The sequence below is a fragment of the Malaya genurostris genome, chromosome 1 (genome assembly GCF_030247185.1).
Source record: "Malaya genurostris strain Urasoe2022 chromosome 1, Malgen_1.1, whole genome shotgun sequence".
In the NCBI taxonomy this organism is placed as follows: Eukaryota; Metazoa; Arthropoda; class Insecta; order Diptera; family Culicidae; genus Malaya; species Malaya genurostris.
Genome location: NC_080570.1, coordinates 47,650,834 through 47,673,592, shown reverse-complemented (window position 1 = coordinate 47,673,592; position 22,759 = coordinate 47,650,834). Strand labels below are relative to the sequence as shown.

General features: G+C 37.7%; 1 protein-coding gene across 2 annotated transcripts in view; it reads right to left on the bottom strand.

Annotated features, from left to right (window-relative positions):
* LOC131438855 (uncharacterized) overlaps positions 1-22,759 on the bottom strand; it is a 244,737-nt gene continuing 221,978 nt past the window's right edge. For both annotated transcript variants that reach the window (XM_058609193.1, XM_058609201.1), the window contains 2 exons: positions 12,278-12,417; positions 1-7,534 (listed from right to left, as the gene is read on the bottom strand). In XM_058609193.1, coding sequence (XP_058465176.1) covers positions 5,322-7,534; positions 12,278-12,417 — 2,353 coding nt within the window. In that variant the 3' untranslated portion in view covers positions 1-5,321. The remainder of the gene's footprint in view (positions 7,535-12,277; positions 12,418-22,759) is intronic.

Here is a 22,759-nt window from a genome sequence, read left to right as displayed (position 1 = left end):
TTTTTATTTATAAAAATGCCATTCTTTATTCCTACATCGTTTACCATATACTGTTTCCATTTACAAATCAGTTTTTTTCCACTGTTATATTCTGTGTTTTCCCTACTAATGTTACAATTCCCCTATCGATAGACAGACACGGCGAGTGCATCTTTTTCATCTTTTGCGCATACAGTAAAAAGTTCACCTATATAGTAATACGGTTTTGTATTACTTTTCCATTAGTGATAGTATCTTCAATATGTCATTAATTTGTTCCACCATAAATACTAATCGATTTGAATCTGTTTTGTTTTTTGGTTTTTCTATCCAGTTCACTGATGCTACCGATATTTGAACGTTCAGGCGGCAAAATTGTAAAATAAAACAGACTGGCTGCAACAATTGTGGTTAGCTTGTGTTATTATTTTTTTAATCTAATTTGTGACGACAATCACAGTTGCTTAGAACCAGAAAATTAAACCATTGAGTTTGGGGTGCGAGAACATCATTGAGCTTTTATTTTCGTGTGTATTCAAGTGCAATTCTTAGGTTTGGTGCCAGATATCTAACATTTATAGTTTGTTCGGTTTCCTTTTACTTATAGAATAGATCACAATGTAGTTGTTTCCATTTCAATCACTTTACTTCAGTGTGGAATGATTCGTTCCATGCGACAGGTATATTTAGCTATTCGGTTTGCGATCAATTTCACAAATAACCTGACATTTCCACCGATTACTGAATGGGTTTAGTTGCCGCAATTTATTTGCTTGTAGGATCGATTTACATTCAGAAATATTGAGCTACAACATTTAATTAGATATATTCAATGCTCGATTGTTCCTTCCTCGCTGAAACGCTCTCCTTAAAATTATTACTATCCGGGTTGAATCATATATCCAAACACAAGTACACACATAAACACCCATACACTTACGCAGAGACTCAAAATGTAGACACGATTCAAATTCGAGGTCTTCACCCAGCGAAGACTAGTGTTGTAAAGTTTGACGTATATGAATGTAACAATGAATGACAAAATGTTGTTCATTATCATGGAATTCTAGTCATTGAACTTAAGCAAACGTATTTCTCAATTCTCTAGAAATGATGGTATCGCGAGAATACTCGAAATTTTGTTGCTTCTGGCCCAGTCCTGACCTGTCAAATGAATTAAAATAAACATGACAGATTCGAGTGCAGTTTGCGCAGTATTGAGAAATAGTGCGACTTGATCCGGATCAAATGGAGTAAATCTCTATATAAATACCTTCATTGTATCTGAAAAGTTGACAGTTCTTCAATAGGTTTGATTTGTTGTTCAAAAACGGTGTTTTCCGAACTATGTAAATCATGTCGGTCATCACTTTGACGTTACCATTCCATCAAAACGCAAAGATTACTTCTCTATCAAAGACTTCATTTTTACTTTTATTTTCTGGTAGTGGAAATTTAATGATGTTTTTATTCTTGACAAAACTGATGAAACGAAAAACTTTCGGAAAATGTGTAAAAAAACATTGGCAAAAAACATAACAGGATTCAAAACTGCGTTCTCCCAATTGCTAACCCCAGTTTCACATAGAGAAAATTTGACAGCTCTTCAACCCCAACAGTTTTACAGTTTCCGTCATGTTTCTAGCTGGGCAATAAAAATCAAAATAGAGATTTAACAAACATTGGAACACTTGAAATACGCCATTGGTGATTTGTTATAACTTCAGTAATGTTGTGAACAATTTAGCAAATGTTTCATAATAACGTTCCATCTGTCAAATTCAAGTAGTTCAAAAATCAAAAATTTCTCTTTCGATTATTGCGAAATATTCCTGCATTTTTCGGTAATTTCCTCAGTGCAGATTGAAAGATGATAGCTTTGGTTATTATTACCGGTAAATAATTGGAGAGAAGCATTGCTAAGAATACCGTAATAATCGGAAGAGAAAGTAAACAAAGAGAATCTCTCATTGTTACGTTCGTCGTTTTGAATATTTCAAACAGATATAATCTCACTTTTATTATCACTGATTATTGGTACCCTTACCCTACGAAGAAGTAATTTTATTCAAAACTCCGACAAGTGTACATTTCTTCAAGATTTATTTCCCTCAACGAATTCTTTCTCGTGCGTGCTTTTGTATTCACAAGGAAACTTAACCGAAAGTATCCAGCGTATGCAAACGGGAAGTGTCCAAAGTTTCCTGACAGCTGCTGCATTATCGTCAGTGAATCCGTAGCAAAAAAAAACATACTATCAGTCACCCTGTATAAGTCTAGATTAGCCACTCTATTCAGATGACAGAGTATTATATTCAGCGGTTGATTATAGTCGTGTTGATCTTGTGGTCATTTGTGGCCTCGTTTGCCTCCCAGGAGAGATAAAGTTTTTGTGGGTTTGAGACCCGAGCTCAGATCCAATTACGTAAAATTTGTTAGTTTTGGTGACGTTTGTCAATTCTCTATAATTAACATGTTTCTTGAAAGAATAAAAACTTGTTTTGCCATATTCGAAAATCAAAGATGGGATTTTCATTATTTGCCAGCTTGCAGGACTTGATATCGGACAATGACTGTATAAGCAATAGTTATACAGTTTTTTTTGCGGTTGATGTGGACATTTTTTGGAGCTGCCATGAAGAGTTTAAGGTTAGTTCATGGTCTTCAATCCCTCTTTTGTGAATGGCAAAGGCACGTATAGCGATTTTGTGTTGCATGTTTGCGTATATATTTATGGGACAGTGTAAAGAATGATACATGTTGGGCTGGCAAAAGTGATTTTTGTGTGTAAAATATCCTTTGATTTTTGTTTGGAAATATAACACCGACCGCGAATAATTTCAGCTATCAATCAATCACTAGTAATGACAAGGGAGGTTCTGTCAGAAATTTAGTAAATAATCACAAAATTGATTTTCTCAGAAGAAAAAATAATTTTAATGCAAAATCTTTCGACACAACAACAATAAATAAATCATTTATCATACAACGATCAAAGTTGAAGAACATCCGGCGGCTTACGCCATTTCTTCACACTCCATCTAGAGAAAATGATAATGACAACTACTTGCTCGTGAGAAATTCTGGCAGCCGGCAGAAGAATGTCAAGATTCTGGCAGCTGTCAAAATTTTGCAGCCGAAATTGCGTCGTTCACTCGTCACACCACGTCTTGCAAGATCGCTCTTCCTTCTTTTCTCTGTTCGACTTCATTTGATATTCGCCAATCCTGCATGTAAATCCAAAAATGAAAACGAGTCTTGAGACCAGGTAAAGGAAATGAAAATACTGGTATGTTGGAAGAGGAAGCTTTGCATATCATGTTAGGTAGTGCAAAAGCTGCGTTATTGCCCTTCATTTAAACTTCTAATGAAAAAAAATGAAAAACAGATTCAAAACGGTCCTGACAGTCTTGTATGGCAAAACCCGGCTGAAAAAGAACCGTTAATAACCGCTAGGCGAAATTCTCTACCGGAAACGGCTGTTGAATTGTTGCTAGATTCCTGTCGGAATTCTGCCAGCATTCCGGCAAACCCTTGTGACTAACGCTGCCAGGTATCTGGGGAGAAATCTGCCAGGCAAATGCAAGCGGGTAGTAATCAGCACGAACACGTGCAAAATTGGACAGCAATTAGGAGAAAGCGAAATGACAATTAAGTTTTTTTTCACTTTAATCTGACAGATTCTCGAACCAATCCGTACCCGATCGACATATCGTATGGATACTATTTCTCGTTTTGATACTTGTTAGGAAATTCTGATATTTAAACTACTAACGAGACCAGACTTACATCATCAGCTACGAAAACGGCTTTTTGTTATAAACTTGTTACAGCTTGATGATCAGGTAAGCATAACCCATGTGAAAATATGGGCAAGCATTGTGCAAAATTTTATAAATTTTTCCCATATTGAACGGAAAAAATACATTACTTAGATTGTCCCAAATTTTAATTTGCGTTTTCGTTTTATGTCAACGTATGGATAGTAGTTGGAGTCGTAAATGGTTTAACTTCGGCTTTCAACTTAGGCAGTGAACCATTTCTATTTTGCGAATTTTTGGTTAAAATCTGTCAGTTCAGTAGTTAGTTACTACATTGCCTGGAATAATCCTGCTCGAGAGTATGGTTGTTTTTGACAGTTCGACAGTTATTTTCAGACTCTTGGAAAAATTTAAGGTAAAAAGAGCAAGTCTCAGATCATTTTAAAAAGTCACTTCTGTTTTTTTTATATTATTCGTCAAGTACATAATATGAGAAAATTTTGTCAATCAAGTTTTTCTTGAGATTTTTTTACACTCTCTGTATAATAATTAAACCCAAATAATTCACACCAAATCGAACTGCACTGTAAGAAATTGTGCTGAAGCAAAAGTGTGATCATAAGTGCAATAACTTCAATCTGACAGAACGTTGACGTCTTTGCATGACAACACAAAAATCTGATTATTTTTTTGCTTTGTTCCGTTTTTGCCCGTCAATTTCGTGAGCAGAGTTGCCAGTTACGTGAATATTTGAAAATGCTCAGAAGTAAAACTATTTTTTTCGTTGAAATGTTCAACTTTTTTTTGGCAGCTGTGCTCGTCCAAGAAAAATCGGTGGTTGAGGAATTGCACCAGAAATCCAACTTTAAAAGGAATCTTCAATAAGAAATAACGAAAGGATTGTGCGATTGGGACGAGAATGTTTTGATTGAAAACGAATTTAAAAAAAGTGTCTATTTTGTGTCAAAAAATAACCAGTAATTTTACCCATAAAAATATGACTTTCTTTGGGTAAATTTTACCCATTATATCTCTAGATAACATGCAGTAGTTGGCTATAGCAGACAGCTAACTCAAAGTTCATATTGGAATTTAAAAATTTCTTTGTCAATTTTGGAAATACACTGTGAAAACTCCTCATTTGATCCGATATTCTCAATAAAACACTATCCTGCCGGAGAAAACCTATCTGCCCACATCTCTGGCCGTCATCGTTGTGGAAGCCAACGACGAATAGGTGGATGACAGTGTCATACTGTTGCTGGCACTGATCTGAGTCGTCTCGGTAAGATTATTCACGAATGATACTGATGGAGTGATTTCCATTTCAGATCTTCTCCGTTGATTTGAGCCCGCCTGATCAGTGCCGTTTTGTGCGGTAGCAGTATTCGTCGCCGTTCCCGTTTCGCCTGCTGCGGCGGTTATGCGGAATATGTCACCCCGAGGATCAGCATGGATGGAGATTTGCTCACTTGAAGTCGTATTCGGTGCTACCGGGGGCGTCGTACCCGAGGTCGTCGCTGTGGACATTGAGTTGGACGATTGCGAGGAGGAGTTGAGCAGATAGATCATAACCGTATGCTAGCATTTTGGTTGAAACGTATTTCGGTTCGGAAGCAGACAAAGGATACTCAGTGCCATCACCATGTGCCAGATCGAATGGACGATGTGGTAGTTTTGTTTGGTTTGCAAAAATGCGTAACAAATAAGACCGACCATGACGAGGACACTGCCCACCGGAAGAAAGAAGGCTAGGTATCCCCGAGATGGAAAACATTTCCTTGTCTTACGACAGCGAAGACCCCAACTGACGGAGATCAAACAGATTCCTGTCAAAGCTGGAGCTAGGAACACCCACAAGGACTGCTTATTTAGCTCAGTTCCAAAGGCCAGTAGAATAGCACCCAACATGTGTAATAGTGAGACAAACTGGCTTCTCACATTGGACATTGCTATCAGCGTAACCCAGATGGCTAGCAGACCACAGTAAAAATCACAGAATTGCAGGACACCAATCTTCACGAGACAGAAACTAAACTGTTCTTCGCCCGAATCGCAAGCATGATAGAACGTTGAGAAGAACATGGCAAAGAAGTAGATGATCGATTCTGTGTAGTAGCCTCGTTTAATAGCGAAGAAAATACTAGGTAGAAACAGTAGATTGGATAAAGTTAGCATCAGTGAAGCTAGCAGAATCGATGCACTGGACGGAACCTGCGAATCTTCTGTACAATCCCAGCCGCGGTAATTCCTCAAGCATAGGCACGTCGAAAAAACGAATCCTCCCGACATGTAATGATAGCAACGACCAAATTGGCCGCATCTACCAGCAACACAGGGGCTAGATGATATTGTGAACACTACGCTTCCGTTACATGCGCCATCCGCAGCTACACTTTGCTCTGTAGCATACTTATGATGTACTTCGAACTTTCTCGCCATGTCATCTGAATGTTCCGTACACTTAGCATCCATGATACACTCCTTGATCTTAAGCGTTTCTGTTTCGTTCAGGCTAGTCAAACACCCTTCTTCTTCCAAACATTTCCGATAGAATTTGGCTGATTCCGCACAAGAACACGGATGTCGCATGTCCAACAAAACTTCCCGATACTTTTTAATAAATTCTTTTACACTATCGATTATGGTAACTCTAGCTGCTGTTTCGGTTCCCTGACAGAAGATTCCCATCGTTACGAACCATCTACCGGGTTCCGGAAACGGAATATGAACCAATCCGGTATTGGCCTCTGAATCCGTATTATTTATAATGATAACTGGTGGGAAGGTATGCCGCGAATAGGTACACTTATCCGGCCAGGTTGGTACTCCAGGTTCACCAAGGCGCATACATACGATCACCGTTTGATTGGTCCGGTTAGACTCCTTGGCTCCTCCCAGGGCTGGTATGCTAGTCGTGCTGGTTGTCGTTGTTGTAGTAACCTCCTCAACGAAATCTTCCTGAACATCGATTAGCTTTTCAGCAACCACTCCAACATGGTCATTGCTGTTGGCTTGATGTGCATCGATTAACGCACTTTTCATATCTTGTCGCATGGCGATCGCAAAGCTTAGAGTTCCTCCGATATCGTAGACATCGTTTACGTCGAATTTCATCAACGCTGGTGTATCCGCGCTAAGATTCAACGTCAGTGGAACGGTACCGTTGATATCTGGCAAAAGATCGTAGTCGAACATGAAAAATTCCCGATACGTTTGACGGAGTAGCGGATATTGATCGAAAGCTCTGCGTACGAGGGTTTTCTCTACCGTCGGTTTGTTCGTTTCCGTTCTTGGAATGTTTAGTACTTCCCTGGAATGATCGTCCTCGACCGATTTGAATTCCATTTCTATTTCATAGTCTAATTCCATCACATTTACATCACTACGATTACTGCCATTGGTTGACGAACGGTTCACATGACCTTCGTTTCCCGCAAGAAAATCTAGATCGACATAGTGCCAGACTCCTTCCTGTGGATAAAAATCTATGCTAACGGTTCCCGTTTGGTTAGGACAGAAGATGGCATTTTCTAGGTAGTCTTTGTGGGTGGGCGGTGAGTGTGCTTGGACGAAGAAGCTGACATCGTTGCAATCGTTACAAGCTTTAGTGATTTGTAGTCTCCAAGTGACCACCGCAACACCGTCCGGGATGAAAAACTTGTAGCTCCGTGGTTCGGTCTGGTTGGTGCCGAGCGTATCGCGGTGGGAACTCTGCGAGTTCAGGATAGTCGGTGTGATGTTTGTCACGGACATTTCTGACATCAGCAGCGTCTCGCATGATGGAGCCAAACCTGAAATAGAGAAAACATGATTGTAATGGTAGTTTTTCCATTAAGTGGTAAGCGGGAATGTGTTTTTAATTTTATAGGTTGAAAATTGGGTGTCGCACTAGTTGAATCCGAGTTGTATCAAACGGCAGTGTTGAGTGTTCGAAATGTTGTGTTTACGAGTAGTCGCCAAACTCAATGTGCCGATCGAACCCACGCCAAAAGATAATAATAATATAAATATGCTTATAAATTAGATTTAGAGACCGCCCTTCTCTTGTGATGCTTTTATGACAGATTTTTTGACATTCTCAGATTTCAATTTGATGCATCACACAGAATCGTGAAGATTTCTACTTCGAATACAGTACGGTATTCACATATTGAATGAGATTGCTATAAATTTACTTCATGACAGTAGACACTAGCACCAGCATGACCATTCAACAGAGAACTGTCCTTATTTTAAAACAATCAGACAACTGTGATATTCATATTCAAACTTAGGTTACCACAACAATTACTCCTTACGAAGAGGATATCACACTCTGAATATTAGGAAAGAAAAACCAAGTAACCTTTGGAGACCTAAAAAATCGTATCCTGGTGTTTAATTAACTATTGATTAACAAGAACTTCAAGTTGTGTAAATGCTGAGTAATTGTATTAGTTGTAACTTCTTCGTTTTTACAAAAAAACTAATCAAATTTACGTCAATTCAAAGCAAACAAAAAAAAATAATGGCTTTCTAGGGAGTACCTGAAGATATTTCAAACGAAGTAAATACTGTGTCTAATACGCAGAAAAGTGCTGAGAACTGTCAAGTCAGTCAAGACAGTAAAATTTTCTCTACGACTAGATTCGACATTTTCCATTCTTTCTTCAGTATAGCTTGATTTATTTTTTTAAGTATTAAACACGAAAAACAGATGAGAGAACGACCAACCTCAAAGATGTAACCTAAAACCGTAGTTTGCTCTAATTCGGGGAGCTTCTCTGCAGTAACTTTTGTCACATTTTTTAATTTTAAGATTGCATTCATTGATCTTTTCTCCAATCTGCTTTAGGTACTGATTTAAATCACAGTTTCCAAACTTAGGATAAGCGATAAGTGCTAATGCTTAGAAAGTTAGAAAATACATAAGCTTGATACTTTTTGAGCATGTATAAACAATTCAAGAATATTAGCAGTGTTATTACTAATCGGGACAAGAAAATGGAAAAAAATGGTTCACAGAATGTGAGCTACTGAAAATATTCAACAATTTATCTCAGGGGCTCCCGAACTATTTTGGGCAAAAGATCCTGATAGCCAAACGTTACGTTAAGGCTTTCAATGTTAATCCACATTGTGAAAGAATGGATGAAAACTCGATGCATCAATACATTTCTATCGACAAACCGATTCTGATTTTTTTCATATTGAACAAGAAACAATTTCCTTTTTAGTTATATTTTGCTTTTTCGTTAGCTCCACCCTTACGGATGTAAATGTGTAGTGTCGCGAATATTAAAAGAGAGCCTTTTTACAGTATGCAATACAGTTTATCGAAAGGCCAATTTTGTCACTTGATCATTACAAAGCAAACACGTTGCGCTCCGATGCCATTGTCTAAGAGTAAAAATCAAAGCTTGTATCTGCTAATCGGTTCAAGTTAAACTGCCAGGTTACTTCACGTACGTACATAAAATTATCGAATATAAATTCGTGTCAGTTGGAAGGACTCGATTTTTAGATCTCGGCGACCCCCGGAATGACTTTTCCATTAAATCAATTTTTACCCCACGTGGTCGACATGGACCACTTTAGGAATCCCTGATTTACGATGTGTTTCACAACGTGAGGAGTGTATCGAGAATAAGCTATCCACATACATTTGTGTTGTACGCATGTATTTGTGATGATTTTTTATGCTCAGATCACAGCATGCTGTGCGTTTGGCTGTCAGCTTTTGTTTGTTTACTTGTTTGTGCGGTTGAAGTTCTGCGTTTTCAAAATGTCGCGCATTGAAAAGGAAGTGAAAATTAAGGTTCTGGACACATGGCTAAGTGAAAAGGGTATTACTATGCGAAAATTGGCGAAGCGGTTTGGAACTCATCATTAATTAGTTTGGGGAACACTATTCTTTGTATGAGCTACCAGGAAGAGGTAGAAAACAAGGTTCTTCCAACCCGAAACTGGACCAGAAAGTGGTATCTCTAATCATGAAGAACAAATCAATGCAATACAATATAATAGTTACGTGATTTGGCCAAAAAAGCAGGAGCGAAATCACCTGCAGACCTACCAGAAGCAGAAAATCTCGAAAAAAAAAGTGTAGGACAGAAGAAGCGAGCAGCAAGAAGGGCCCGGAAATTGTATTCGCGTCTTTTGAAGTGTCCGGATGCAAGCGTTTTGACGCACGATGAGACTTATTTAAAGGAGAACTCAAAAACCCTTCCAGGTTCACGATACTTTACTGTCGTCGTTCGAAAGGATGTGAGCGATGTGGACAGGTCGAATCAAGTGGAGAAATTTGGTCGAAAGGTACTGGTATGGCAAGCGATATGTTCCTGAGGTTTAAAGTCAACCATTTTTTACACTACCGGAACTATAAATGTAGAACTTCGTACAATAAAGGATCAATTTTGGATAGCTTATTTTCGATACTCTCCTTAAGATGCAACACTAAATCTTTTCACAATCAGTTATTAGGCGTATGGTGTTGTGTATTAACATTTTGATAGTAATGGAACTTCGTCTTCTGTTATTTAAGACAAAGTCTTGAAAAAAAGACAATGTGAATAAAGAAAAACAAAACCATAAAAAATTGTTCTAAAAAATAGCTAAGAATGAATTCCCTCGAAAAATTAAGTTTTCCTCTGTTATCAAAAATCGGAAGTCATAGGCGTTACGAAGGGTTACATTCGTTACTATTTTGTGAATCATAGGCGTAACGAAACGTTACATGCGTTACTTTTTTGTAAGTTATAGGCGTTGCGAAACGTTACATACGTTACATTTTAGTAAGTTATAGACTTTACGAAGCGTTACACGCGTTACTTTATAGTAAATTATAGACGTTACGATGCGTTACATGCGTTACTTTTTTATGAGTCACAGGCGTCACGAAGCGTTATAGGCATTACGAAACGTTACAAGCGTTACTTTTTTGTATGTTATAGGCCGTGTTACGAAGTGTTACATGCGTTAAATTATCAACGTTACGGAGCGTTACATGCGTTACTTTATTGCAGGGGTGGAAATAAGCAAATTTTTTGATTCACAGTAAATAAAAGTAGTCATTGTTATTTTTTCATATTACATTTTTATTGTAGATATTATAATGAATTTTGGAATGAATGATTTTTGATAAGATAAATTTTGGTTTTACTTAGAATTTAAAAAGGTCTTCAAGTTCATTCCCCCAAAATTTAAAACATAATCGCAATTGTAGTTCTGTTACCCAATTTTTTAGTTCACGGTGTTCGGTTTTTTGATTCACAATCGGAAATCTTGATTCACATTTTCATGCGCAAAATGGGCTCATATAAACCTCTGCTTTATTGTATGTTATAGGCATTAAGAAGCGTCACATACGTCACGGTTTTGTGAATCATAGGCGTTACGATGTGTTACAAACGTTACTGTTTTATAAGTTATAGGCGTTGCGATGCGTTACTTGTTTGTATGTTATAGGTGTTACGAAGTGTTACATGCGTTACTTGTTTAAGTTATTTGCGTTACGAAGCGTTACGTTTTCGTGAGTTATAGGCGTTACGAAATGTTACATGCGTTACTATCTTGTGAGTCATTGGCGTTACAAAACGTTACATGCGTTACTTTTTAGTAAATTATAGGCGTTACGAAGCGTTACATGCGTTATGTTTTTGTGAGTTATGACGTTACGAAGCGTTGTAAGCATTACTCATTTACAAGCGTTACATGCGTTACTTTTCAAAAGTTTTGAGCGCTACTAAGCGTTACGTGCGTTACTTTTATGTAAGCTATAGGCGTTACAAAGCGTTACATGTGTTACTTTTTATGAGTTATAGACGTTATAGATATCCTGCCGCTGGATCCCGCACATACTTATTCAGGGCTAGAAATACGAACGCAAGCGCACTTCGAGTACATGTTTGGCTGAATCCATTATTATACATCAGAGAACACAATGATTACCCGACAATAGACTGAAGTCAGCACAAGTGTTTTGAAGCGGCCCGAGTGTTTCGAAGGACGTCTCAGTGGGACGGATAGATCACAATGTCGGTTTTCTGGGATCGTCATAGTATACTTTTGAAGGACTACCTCGAATTAGAAAAATGCCAGTATTAGCGTGCATTAATAATGCGAGTAATGTGAAATGGTCTTGCATGAAGCACATGAGCATCGCTACCATGGTTAAAATCCACGGTTTAGGTTTCAGATACTTGAGCATCATCAAATATTTTTGAGAAAGCTGTTAGTTGTTAGTGGAAAAAATGGTTAGTTGTTGGTGAAAAAAATGATTGTAAGGAAAGATAAACTCTCACAATAGTCACCGTTTGCGATTTGGAAGCAGGAACCAATTTTTGGCAATTTTATTTTGTTTGGTTCACCACAGATAAAAATATTTTGTGAATCTTTGAAGAGGCAAGCAAATCACATTCCAAAAGCGACCAGATTGAACAGAACATCGTGGATGTACAGTGCGTGCGATCTGTGTTATAACATCTCCCCGAATCAGAGAACTTAGCAATTCGATTGAATAAAATTATATCATACACTAGGAGAAACATGCTTACCTTGCTGTTCAATACGTTCGTTGTTGGGATCAGTCCAGCTGATGAATGCCACGGCAAACCAATTACCCGGATGTGGTCCATCTATGCTCAGTCGTCGTGTTATGCTGTCGGATTTAAATTGTAAATTATGTATCTCGAATCTGTCGAACGAAAGGGAGACAAAAAAAAGAGCAAACAAAGTGAGATAGTGAATTAATTGGAAACGGTTGCCGTTTTCTGCTTATGTGGTCACGATTTACTATACACAGTGGCAATGTGGCTGGCAGGAGTGTCGTTGATTGGGATTTGGCTTCTTCCGAAGTTGTCACGGGAACAATGCCAATGTGAAGTCAAATTAAGATGTGTCATTTTTTGTAACTGTTCTGATTTGACTGAACTGCTGGGGTTAGGAAAAAACGCACCCTTTGGATTTGGTATTTAGGTTAGGATAATGCCAGTTAAATGCCTTTACCAAACAACAATTTGAGTTTTGTAGGAAACCCCTTTAGAATTGTCAATCCCCGTTATGGATTTCTCCTGTATGGTTGCGGTTGTGTCGTAATCACTTGATCCAGTTACTTTCCTTCAAACTTGTATTGAAGTGGCATAACGAAATTACGACGGCGGCGGCTCTAGCACACACACTGTCTCATCCACTCTCAATTGTTTCGACAGTTAACCCAGATACAATCATCCGACCAGTGCCAAGCGCATGCAGTCACAACAACTCAATTCAACATGAACCTCCCTTTCCGGGATTCTGCCGGTATAGCTTCCCATGCAAATACCCGTGGCTTGCACACCAATCTCCGCACGGATGGTGGCTTTGGCGCGTACGTGCGGTTACGGTTGTAAGTGCCAATGTGTGCGCCGACTTTCATATTATTGCTTTAAATGGAAAGTATTCTTTATTCGTCCATTTTCGTCGTCAACTGTCTCCTTTCTAGCGCTTAGTCAGGGTTGACTGCATTCGAAGCTGTACGGTACTATATCCATTGAATGGTAATCTTATAGCGGAAATTAGATTACGACATGTATTAAAATGATAAGACTGTATTTCCAAATAGAACCAAATCACTCTTATGAAAACTTATATTCTCTTTTTTGATTGTTTATTGATGACGCTTAACTAATACACATTCTGTCATTGGCAACCCTGATCCTATCATTTATCTGCGTACACAATACCCACAGCAGCACCGTAAAAAGATAAAGGAAATGCAAAATTTTATAAACTGACACGGAACAACATTACCATCAGCGAAACGGCGATACGAATTCCGACTAGTTCTTATTCCACTTCGCAGCATTCAACTCCAGTTACCGGAACAGTCCCTCCACCACCGACAACCGGCAAGACTGTCCTGTAGTAGATTGAATACAAAATTTCACACGAAGATGTATGGAAATTAGCTGGGTTAACGGGCGTATATTTTGATGAAAATTTTACTCAGTAACAGTAGAGTAAGTTGAAATTTCCGCAACAAGTAAGCTGAAATGAATTCAACGGCTCTCAGCCGAAAACACTCGGTAGACTATTCGACGAGGCTACTTTGTTACTTACTTTGGAATTTTGATGAAATGACGTTTCGTGTGGATGAATGTATTCTAGAGTAGAGTGTTTCATTTTTTTTCTCAATTCTTCGGATTGTTGGAAACTGAGATATTCTATGGCTTCATAATACATTTGATGCATTTCGTTCGTTAACTGTGATATTTCTTGACCGAAATGCAACATTAGTCCCAATTCCAAGGAAGCTAGAATCAGCTATGAGCTACAAATACTCTAAAAATCCATTTACTTGAAAGCTTTATTCAAATAGGTTGCTTTCGCATCTCGTTCGATACAGTCATGAAAAGTCCGGGCGAACAGTTCTGTTGTGTACAAACAATAGCGTTATAAGTTTATTTGCAGTGTCCATGACGAAAACAGTCAAGGAACTAGGGTCGATGGTTTTCTGGTACTGGAAACATTTATTATCCCGAATATAGCTAATTTCGGACAAAGACGAGAGCGTCAAGAGGAATCCGGTTGCACGACTGTGCAGGCGACCGCATAGTACAACAGAAGCTGAAGAGATGTACCAAGGGTAAGGTAGACTCATTCTTTCTATTCCAGGACCGGGAGCTTGCAGCAATCGGTCAAGCGGTGAAAACAATACCTGAAAAGTATAGATACTGATCTGCGAAAGTGTCAGTCAAAGCCGGTCGCAGGTCTCAGTAGGCCAAAAGCAGTGGTTGAAGGTACTGGTGAAAATCATCTGAAAACGGCCTAAATTGAACGTTTTTCCGAAGAAAGAAGCAATAAGCTAGAAGAGTATTCGATCACTAAGGCCACGAAAGAATTGAAAAACTAGGGGCTACTGCAACATAATAATTTCATCGGCGATGGCTGACTGCCACGGGGTCATATCCGCAACTAAGATCGAATAAAACGGACTGATTTGGCTTAAACAGCTTACGAAGTTCATGAATAGTAACCGATCGAATTTCTAAACAGTTTCTTGAATACATGGCTCAGCTTCTATTCAACCAGTAAGTTCACGCGGAACTTGTTTTGTACTTTCAAGTTGCTAAAAACTCAAAGACATCATATTGATAAGCTATCCAGCTCTCACATTTCCCGAATAAATCATTTGCAACACCCTTTTTTTGCGAACATGGTACCCTCGGGCGAGTCCGCATCGAATCTCATACATAGCAGTACACGCTTAAAAATAGTTACTCAAAAATGAGTAAGATCTCACTCATCTACAGAAAAAGTGGAACAACTCTAATTTAGAGTAACTTTTTTGTTACTATTCGCAAGATCAGTCTAAAAGTTGTAATAACCATTTGTAGCAACAGGTTGTATTTTTTGTTAGTGAGATCGCGTATTTCGAGGGTGAGTCGCTCAACACAAACGGTATTGTGTCTGCAAAAACCTCCAACCTGACAAACTCCGTGTTGTGCTCTAGAATGGAAACGAACATGCTCAAATGTCATTTATGAGGAATAAGTGTATGATTGGTGCCAGAGCATAACTGACATGTATGTTAATTTGCGATTGACATACTACTCCAAGCGACCACCACTTGATATAGTATTGAGTTCAATTACTTAATATTTTAATACAATACCCTCAGAAAAGGAGCAATTTTTTTTGCAAATTTGGTATATGTGAAATAAAATTTCACTCAAAATTTGAGTTATAGTTACTCTATTTTTGGTACATGTACAAATAAGGTATTACTCAGTAAATGAGTAGATCTTACCCAAATATCGTTTCCAGTGGAAGAACTCAAATTTGAGTAACTTTTTCTAAGCGTGTAGGGGAGAGAAATGTCAAAATCGTGCGCGCCAAAATAGCAGCGTTGCGCACCCATATAATTGACATGATATGTTGAATGTGATTCCGGGCGATGGAGTTGCTGAACCGAGGATTGATTTTGCTCCAAGCTGACAGTCTCTGCAAAAATTTCACGCATACCCTTAGGCTGTGAACCGTGGTTAATTTTAACTTTTGGTTGAAATCTGACACTCGAGTGGTTATTTTGATGTTGTCAAAAATAACCCTACTCGGAAGCATGGTTATTTTTGACAGATCGATGGTTATTTTCTGCCACTGAAAAAAATCTTGCAAAGGAAATTCTAATATCAATTCTTTAGTCAAAATTATTTCCATTGAAAAATAAACCCAAATAACTTTCCATCCGTCAAACTTTTAAATGGGCCGCAGATTTAGTTGAATTTAACTACTCGACAAAAAATAACCACTCTTCAGATTTTAATCAAAAGTTAAAATTAACCACGAAATGGTTCACAGCCTTAAGCAGCAAGAAAGTGGATATTTTTTTAGTAACTGTGAAACTTTTGGTTGCGTCGAAGCATTTTTATAACTTTATAATATTAATTTTACCGAAAATCACATGTCAAACAAATTTAAACACATTTCTTACAGAGCAGATAATTACATGGCAAATTATGAAAGATTGGCGATTTTGCTAAATCAGAAAAATCTCAATGTTAAGAAAGTGTAAGAAATTCAATTGATCAAGTCATTTTCTTCATAAATTTGAACAACATATTGTAATTTTCACTGGCGGTTAACAAAGACTGCGATGCGACAAGATAGCGACAAAGTGCCGCAAAGATAGCGAAACTGTCATTCGCATCGATTCAACCGCTTGTGGTCTCGAACAAACCAGGAAAACATTTTTGTAACTGACCGTTAAGTGACAATGTTTTTTTATAACCAAAATGATTATACAATGATACTTTGTGTTAATCGACGTCTTGTCAACATTAATTATAAAAATAAACTACTTTAAAAAATGTAAATCGTCTACTCTAACAATTCAGTCATCTTTGTCAGATACGTATTTGTTGATGCTTTTAGTGAACGAACAAATTATTCTTGTCGCTAGATAATATTACCTTTTAAATCTGTAATTGCCTTTAATCCACCAGACGATTAATTACTCTATTCCTTTCATGCTTGATATAAAAATGCTGTAAACTTCAGTACAATAGACAGTGAAAGGAGTTAAAACATCTGTCCAACTCTTGGCAGAGTTTCACGACTGCATACTATAAATCCTCCAATTCAAGAGTTAAATTTTATAAGTATGACGAAGAAAAATGCATAGTATCTTGTGCATAGTAACCCACTGATAAAACGATTAGATATTTTTGAGCGTTGAATGACATACTGAACGATATTAGGCTCTCTGACAGCTCACTTACAACCACAAATGCAAATGAGATTGGTTTGTTTTCATCAGGAAACGAATGCATTAAACACAGTTCAGACGATCAATCAACTTCGGTCGACGTCCAGATTGGTTTATTAATTTTATTTAGCCGAATATTGCTCACGTATCCGACGTTAAAAAGTTCCGTGAACTTGACGTAGTGTCCTTTCATATGAATTGCTAACAATTAATGTTGTTGCTCCGTAATTGTTCCAATAAGGTGATAGCCGCTTGATGCTGCGTGTGAATCGCTTCTACATATTGTTTTGTTTTCATCAGGAAACGTGTTCGCCACCCATTTTTCAGTAGGGCCACCGTTCATTTTTCACCGGGCATAGAAACCTCAATACTCGTTAAGTTTGTTGAAACGGTTTGTTGTTATTTTCTTTCATGTTAAAATAGTGTGCAAATTGAGTGTTCTTTATATAAAAAGTGTTGTAAATGTACGCGAGTTGTTATTCTACGTAAAGTAGAAGTAATTAGTGTTTATTTTGAAAAAATAAGTTGAATGGGCAAACGAAAGTCCCGAATAGGCCTCTCGTTAAACAATTTATTGGACATTCTTCGGAATAACGGTTTAACGTATTGGACCAACGGAGAACTTCCGTTTTTCTAAGAGGGGTTTCATTTTTCGCTTGGAGTGTATGTCATTGCTCAACTGTAACGTTTGTGGCGAGTGTCGTTGCTGGGTGTCATTGCTAAAATGCCAACACGATGAATAAAAAATGACAGTTTAGTTAGAACAACAATCGGTTAGTTGTACTCACCAAACTTTAACCAATCAAATTCAGAAAAACAATAAATATTTTAGTTGTTTTGAGATCGCTGGCTTTTGCGTTCCCCTGTTTTCATCTTACCCTCACGGTTAATCTATCGAACAGAGATAGCAGATCTCACACTACAGTATGCGTCAGAAAATAATGAGAATCAAACATTTTTAATTTCATTAGGGCTTAGTATCTTTATTACCAACTTCAAACATAGCCTGTATCAAGATAAAATGTTCGTAGAAGATTAAGCTTCCTCTTCACTCAATATGTCCGCCATTTGCATTTATGGCCGCTTCTAGACGACGACTGAAGCTCTTGCAGACCTGGGCAATGTAATCTGATGACATTTCTCTCCAATTCTTTCTCATGGAGGTCCGTAGAGAGATCAAATGCGAATGAGTATGTTCACATACACGTGCTTCATTATTCGCTCATACACTGAAATCCAGAGGATTTAAGTCAGACGACCAGAATTGAGACATGTTGTCCCTCAACCACATTTGTGTTTCTTGCTGGAACAGAATATTTTCATCCTTGCCGTAGGTAAACGTAATCCATGGAAAAACATGATCCTTAAGAATTCCTAAGTACGCATATATGTTCACTTTCAGCCCTTCTTGGATAAAAACGGGATCCATTTTTTGGCCTTTAATTGTGGCAGTAATCAATTTTAGCTGTTTCAATTCTGGCAGTAATCAAATGTCTTTTATCTCGAGCTCTAATTATACCTTTTAATTCAAATTTCACAACTATTCTTACCGTAGCTTCTGATACATTAGCCTGATTAGCCAGTTTTCTCATGCTCCGAACGGGATTACGAGTTACTTTTATCTTAATGGATTGTATAAACCCTGGTATTCTCACATACAGAGATGGCATTTCACCAGAGTGATAAACGCTAGAGTCAGATTTCTGCCACACCGAGGATGCAAAAAACGAAGCACCGCACAAAGAGGAAAGCGCACTTCTTCTCAGTGTCGAATAGACAGCATTTGAGTGTGTGCTTGTGGTTAAAGCAGCTGGCGCGAGTGAAACACATTCTCTTCGCATGAATCGCTCACACGCGCTCTCGTCTAAATACACCCAAGTGACCACTGGCGCGTGATGGTGAGCGAACACTTCTGTGAACTTCAATTAATAGAGAGTAGATCTGGCCTTGCTATGAAAAATTTGCAAGGAAAACCGAAAATTTTACGATAAATTGTTTTATTTTGCTGATTTTGCGTGTCCACGCTTTATCTACGAAAACCATACAGCAGAGTGCTCACCGGCGTGTACACCTCTGTGAAAGTATCTGCATCCACCTCAGAGAATTTATTAGCTAATGCTCTAGCACTTTGGTGCGATTCAGTGGAAGAGGTAAAAGGAAATAAACAAACGCACTCATGATGCGTGTACACTTTACACAACAGTGGTGTATAAATGTGAAAGAGAAGAGCTCTCGTTGAAGTTGTCAGTGCGAGGAGAGAAATTTTGCTTGCTCTTCGTCACATAGAGGAGATAGACATCTCTGCTCACATATTGCTTCTGACCACTTCCAGGTTTTCTTGGTACTGTTGGGAGTCCAACTGTCGCCTTGTCACGAAATACAGTAGCCCTAGAATATTTTACAAGAGCCATATTATCTAAAAACTAACTTCTGGGCGTAAAGTATTGTAAGGATGCCATCCTTGTCGTATATTTTCCAAACAATCTTCCTTAATAAAAACAAATTCAAACATACCAATCTTTTTGTGAACAATAACTGATACTTGGAGCAAAATTTTGCAATACTAGGTTGAGTGACTTGAACGGTAAGATAGTATTAGTGAGAGTCTTAGAATTTTATGACGCATATTGTAACTAATGGTTTCCGTATCCGAGAGGCCTACTGGAGCTAAGATGAATGAAATAAAATTGTTGTTTTCGACTGCTGTCAGTTGGCTGATAGCGAAGATAGTCAAATGCAAAACTTTGAAATTCTTAAATGGGAAGTAAACGACGCGCATGTATTTGTCATTTCATGTTGATGAAAGACTGGATGTTTTTGTAAATTTACTAATTTACATCCAAACCTCCGTTTACGCACACTTCTTCACGTTACCTCTTTTTACGTAACTCTTTCTACGAACCAAATCTCAAATAACGTAAACTTTTTTTTGTGAAACCTACTTCGTAAATAGAGGTTTATACATAAAACCACTAAAATATGGGTATTTTTGAAAAGGGTTTGAAGAGTACATTCCGGAAAACGATGTTTGGTGTCGTTCCGAAATCCAAAATGGAGATTTCCGGTTTATTGATATTCCTTGAAAACCCTTACTTTATGATATTTTCGGAACGGATTTTATGATTAGATACCAGAAAACAGTGTTTGAGTTTGTGACTTCCGGCTTATCGATGATTCTTAAAAACTCTTATCCATATTATAAAGCTTGCTTTAGATAGAATTGGAACAAATACAATTGCCGGTATTTCAGTTATTCATTATTAAATTCAAGATCTTTTTTTTATACAAATGTAGCATTTTCTTCATACTTTTAAGAAAAAATACGAATAAAATTATTCGTCGCGGTTTCGAAGGAATTCTTGAATTTTTCCTGTAACATGGCTCATTAGACGGAGCACACCTTCTTCGTCCATCGATTTGCTATAATTGATTTATAGATTTGCTATAATTGATTCCAATAATTCTGCAATCTTCCGTGTTTTCATCGTGCTAGCTCGTAATTTTCCTCCATTACCCATGTTTTGAGCATGAATTTTCTCTTTTCCTTCTCACGTGCTCAAGAAACACGGCCCCCCATTGGCGAACGTTTGGCTGCATATTTTTTTTGCTTCGAAAATACTTTTGCTTAATCGGTTCTAGAACGGATTGCATTAAATCGCATGCCATAATTCAGATCGGTCCTGCTCAACGGGATGTGTGATTATGGAGAATGGAACGAATTTTTGTTCCTTGCGGCAGCACACTGCTGGTACAGCTGTGTTGGCCAAAAGGTTTAAATATGCAAAAATATGCAGAAATTCAACTATACAAAATAATAAACAGAAAAAAACAAAGAAAATATAAAAAAATGCAAATATCGCTTTTTTATGATAACGTCCAATAACACATTTGCCAGGTTTTAATTCGAAAAGGATTTGCGAGCGAACGATAGCGAATCGGTGAATCAAGTATTAATTTAACAAAAGACAAAAATGAAAACTTTCCTTAATCGGTTGGGGGGGGGCACTCTATGAAACGGTGAATGTCCATTTATTAATTTTTATTGTGAAAATACAGAGAAAATCAGGACAATTCCTTTTTGAGTATCTGTAGATGTAAGTTTAAGGATGAGAATAAAATCATAAGTAAGAAAATTCAAAATAGCGCCCTCTGTGTTTTTCCTTGCAAATTGAGACAGCACAGCAACACTGCTGCGGCAAAAATTTTTTTAAGCGCATATGCCCGCTTGTACGTACCTGGTAGATTTCCCCACAGACTGCTGGCAACATCTGCCAGAAATTTTTGCCGGAATGCTGGCAGAATTCCGGCAAAATTCTGGCAACAATGCAACAACCGCTTCTCGTAGAGAATTTCGTCTAACGGTTATTAACGGTTCTGTTTCTGCCGGATTCTTGCCATACAAGACTGTCAGAACCGTTTTGAATCGGTTCTACATTTGCGCCTTTGGTTTATTTTTTTTCCATTAGAAGTACAAATGAAGGGCAATTACATTGATTTTGCACTACTAAACATGGTATGCTAAACTTTCTCCCCTAAATGTACCAGTATTTTCTTTTCATTTACCTGATCTCAAGACTCGTTTTCATTTTTGGATGTATCTTGCGACATTGCATGGCGTGACTTGGCGAGGGAATGACGCAGTTTCGCCTAGAAAATTTTGACAGTTTCCGGAATCTTCCCAGGCTTCTGCCGGCTGTTAGAATTTCTCACAAGCGGGTGACAGCTTTTTCAATCAGTACACTAAATCAAAAAATCCCAAACATGTAAAACATTTCTACTTATGCACTGTACGAAAAAATAAGCTATAAATACGATCATTTACTAATTCGAGAGAGAAAATATATTTACATCAAAAATCTATATTTATATAAATGTATGTGAAATGTAAATTAGCTTTTCCATATTAGGTATTACAATTTCTTGATTTTCAAAATCAATCTACTTGTATTCAGGTTTACAATGAGAAGAAGATAAAATTAAGTCTAATTCTACACTGAACTTTGAACGGTTTCTGATTTTTATTGTCGTATTGTTTATAAGCGATATTTAATTTCATCCGTAAAAAAGGCAATGTCAGAGACTTAACTGGATGTCGTGAATACGAAAACAACTGACATGTTCCTTAACACTTCCGAATATCAATTAGTTGATCAATTGTATGAATTATGCAAGCATTCCCCTTTTCCACATTTTTCACAAAAACAAAGAAGGCTTCACTTGATCTCGATTACTGTGAATTTTACACAGCGAAAAGTGCACAAATCTAATCAAACTGTTCTAGATTTGCACTAAACTGAGGATAATTACCTTCGATTTGCGAACAACAAATCCTAATAGTTCTTTAGAAAACTTTTAGAGTCATTAGAACGGCTGATTTTGTGTAATGCTCTCTACCGTTGTTTTTTCACCAATGCAAATGATTGGCAGCTGTGACGTAATCGCTCTTGCCGAAAACGAAACTAGCTCTGCAAACGACACAAAATACATCTGCTCGCAGTGGCGATAGAATCCAAACTGATCCAATTTTTGTTGAGAGGTTTCTTTTTACGTGATTTCGTTTGTAGCTTTTTCACTAATGGGCGGTCCTAACGGCTATAAAAATAGCCGCATACAGAATTTGAATGTCGATTATTTCATTTCGGATTTGCATAATTTATTGAAAGAAACTATCAATATGCTGTAGGGATTCGTTTCTAGCATTCAGAAAGGTCAAATTGTGGAACTCACTGCGATATTAAGCAATGTTCGGAACATTTTTCACGAGCGATTTGTTGTACAGCAGCAGATATTT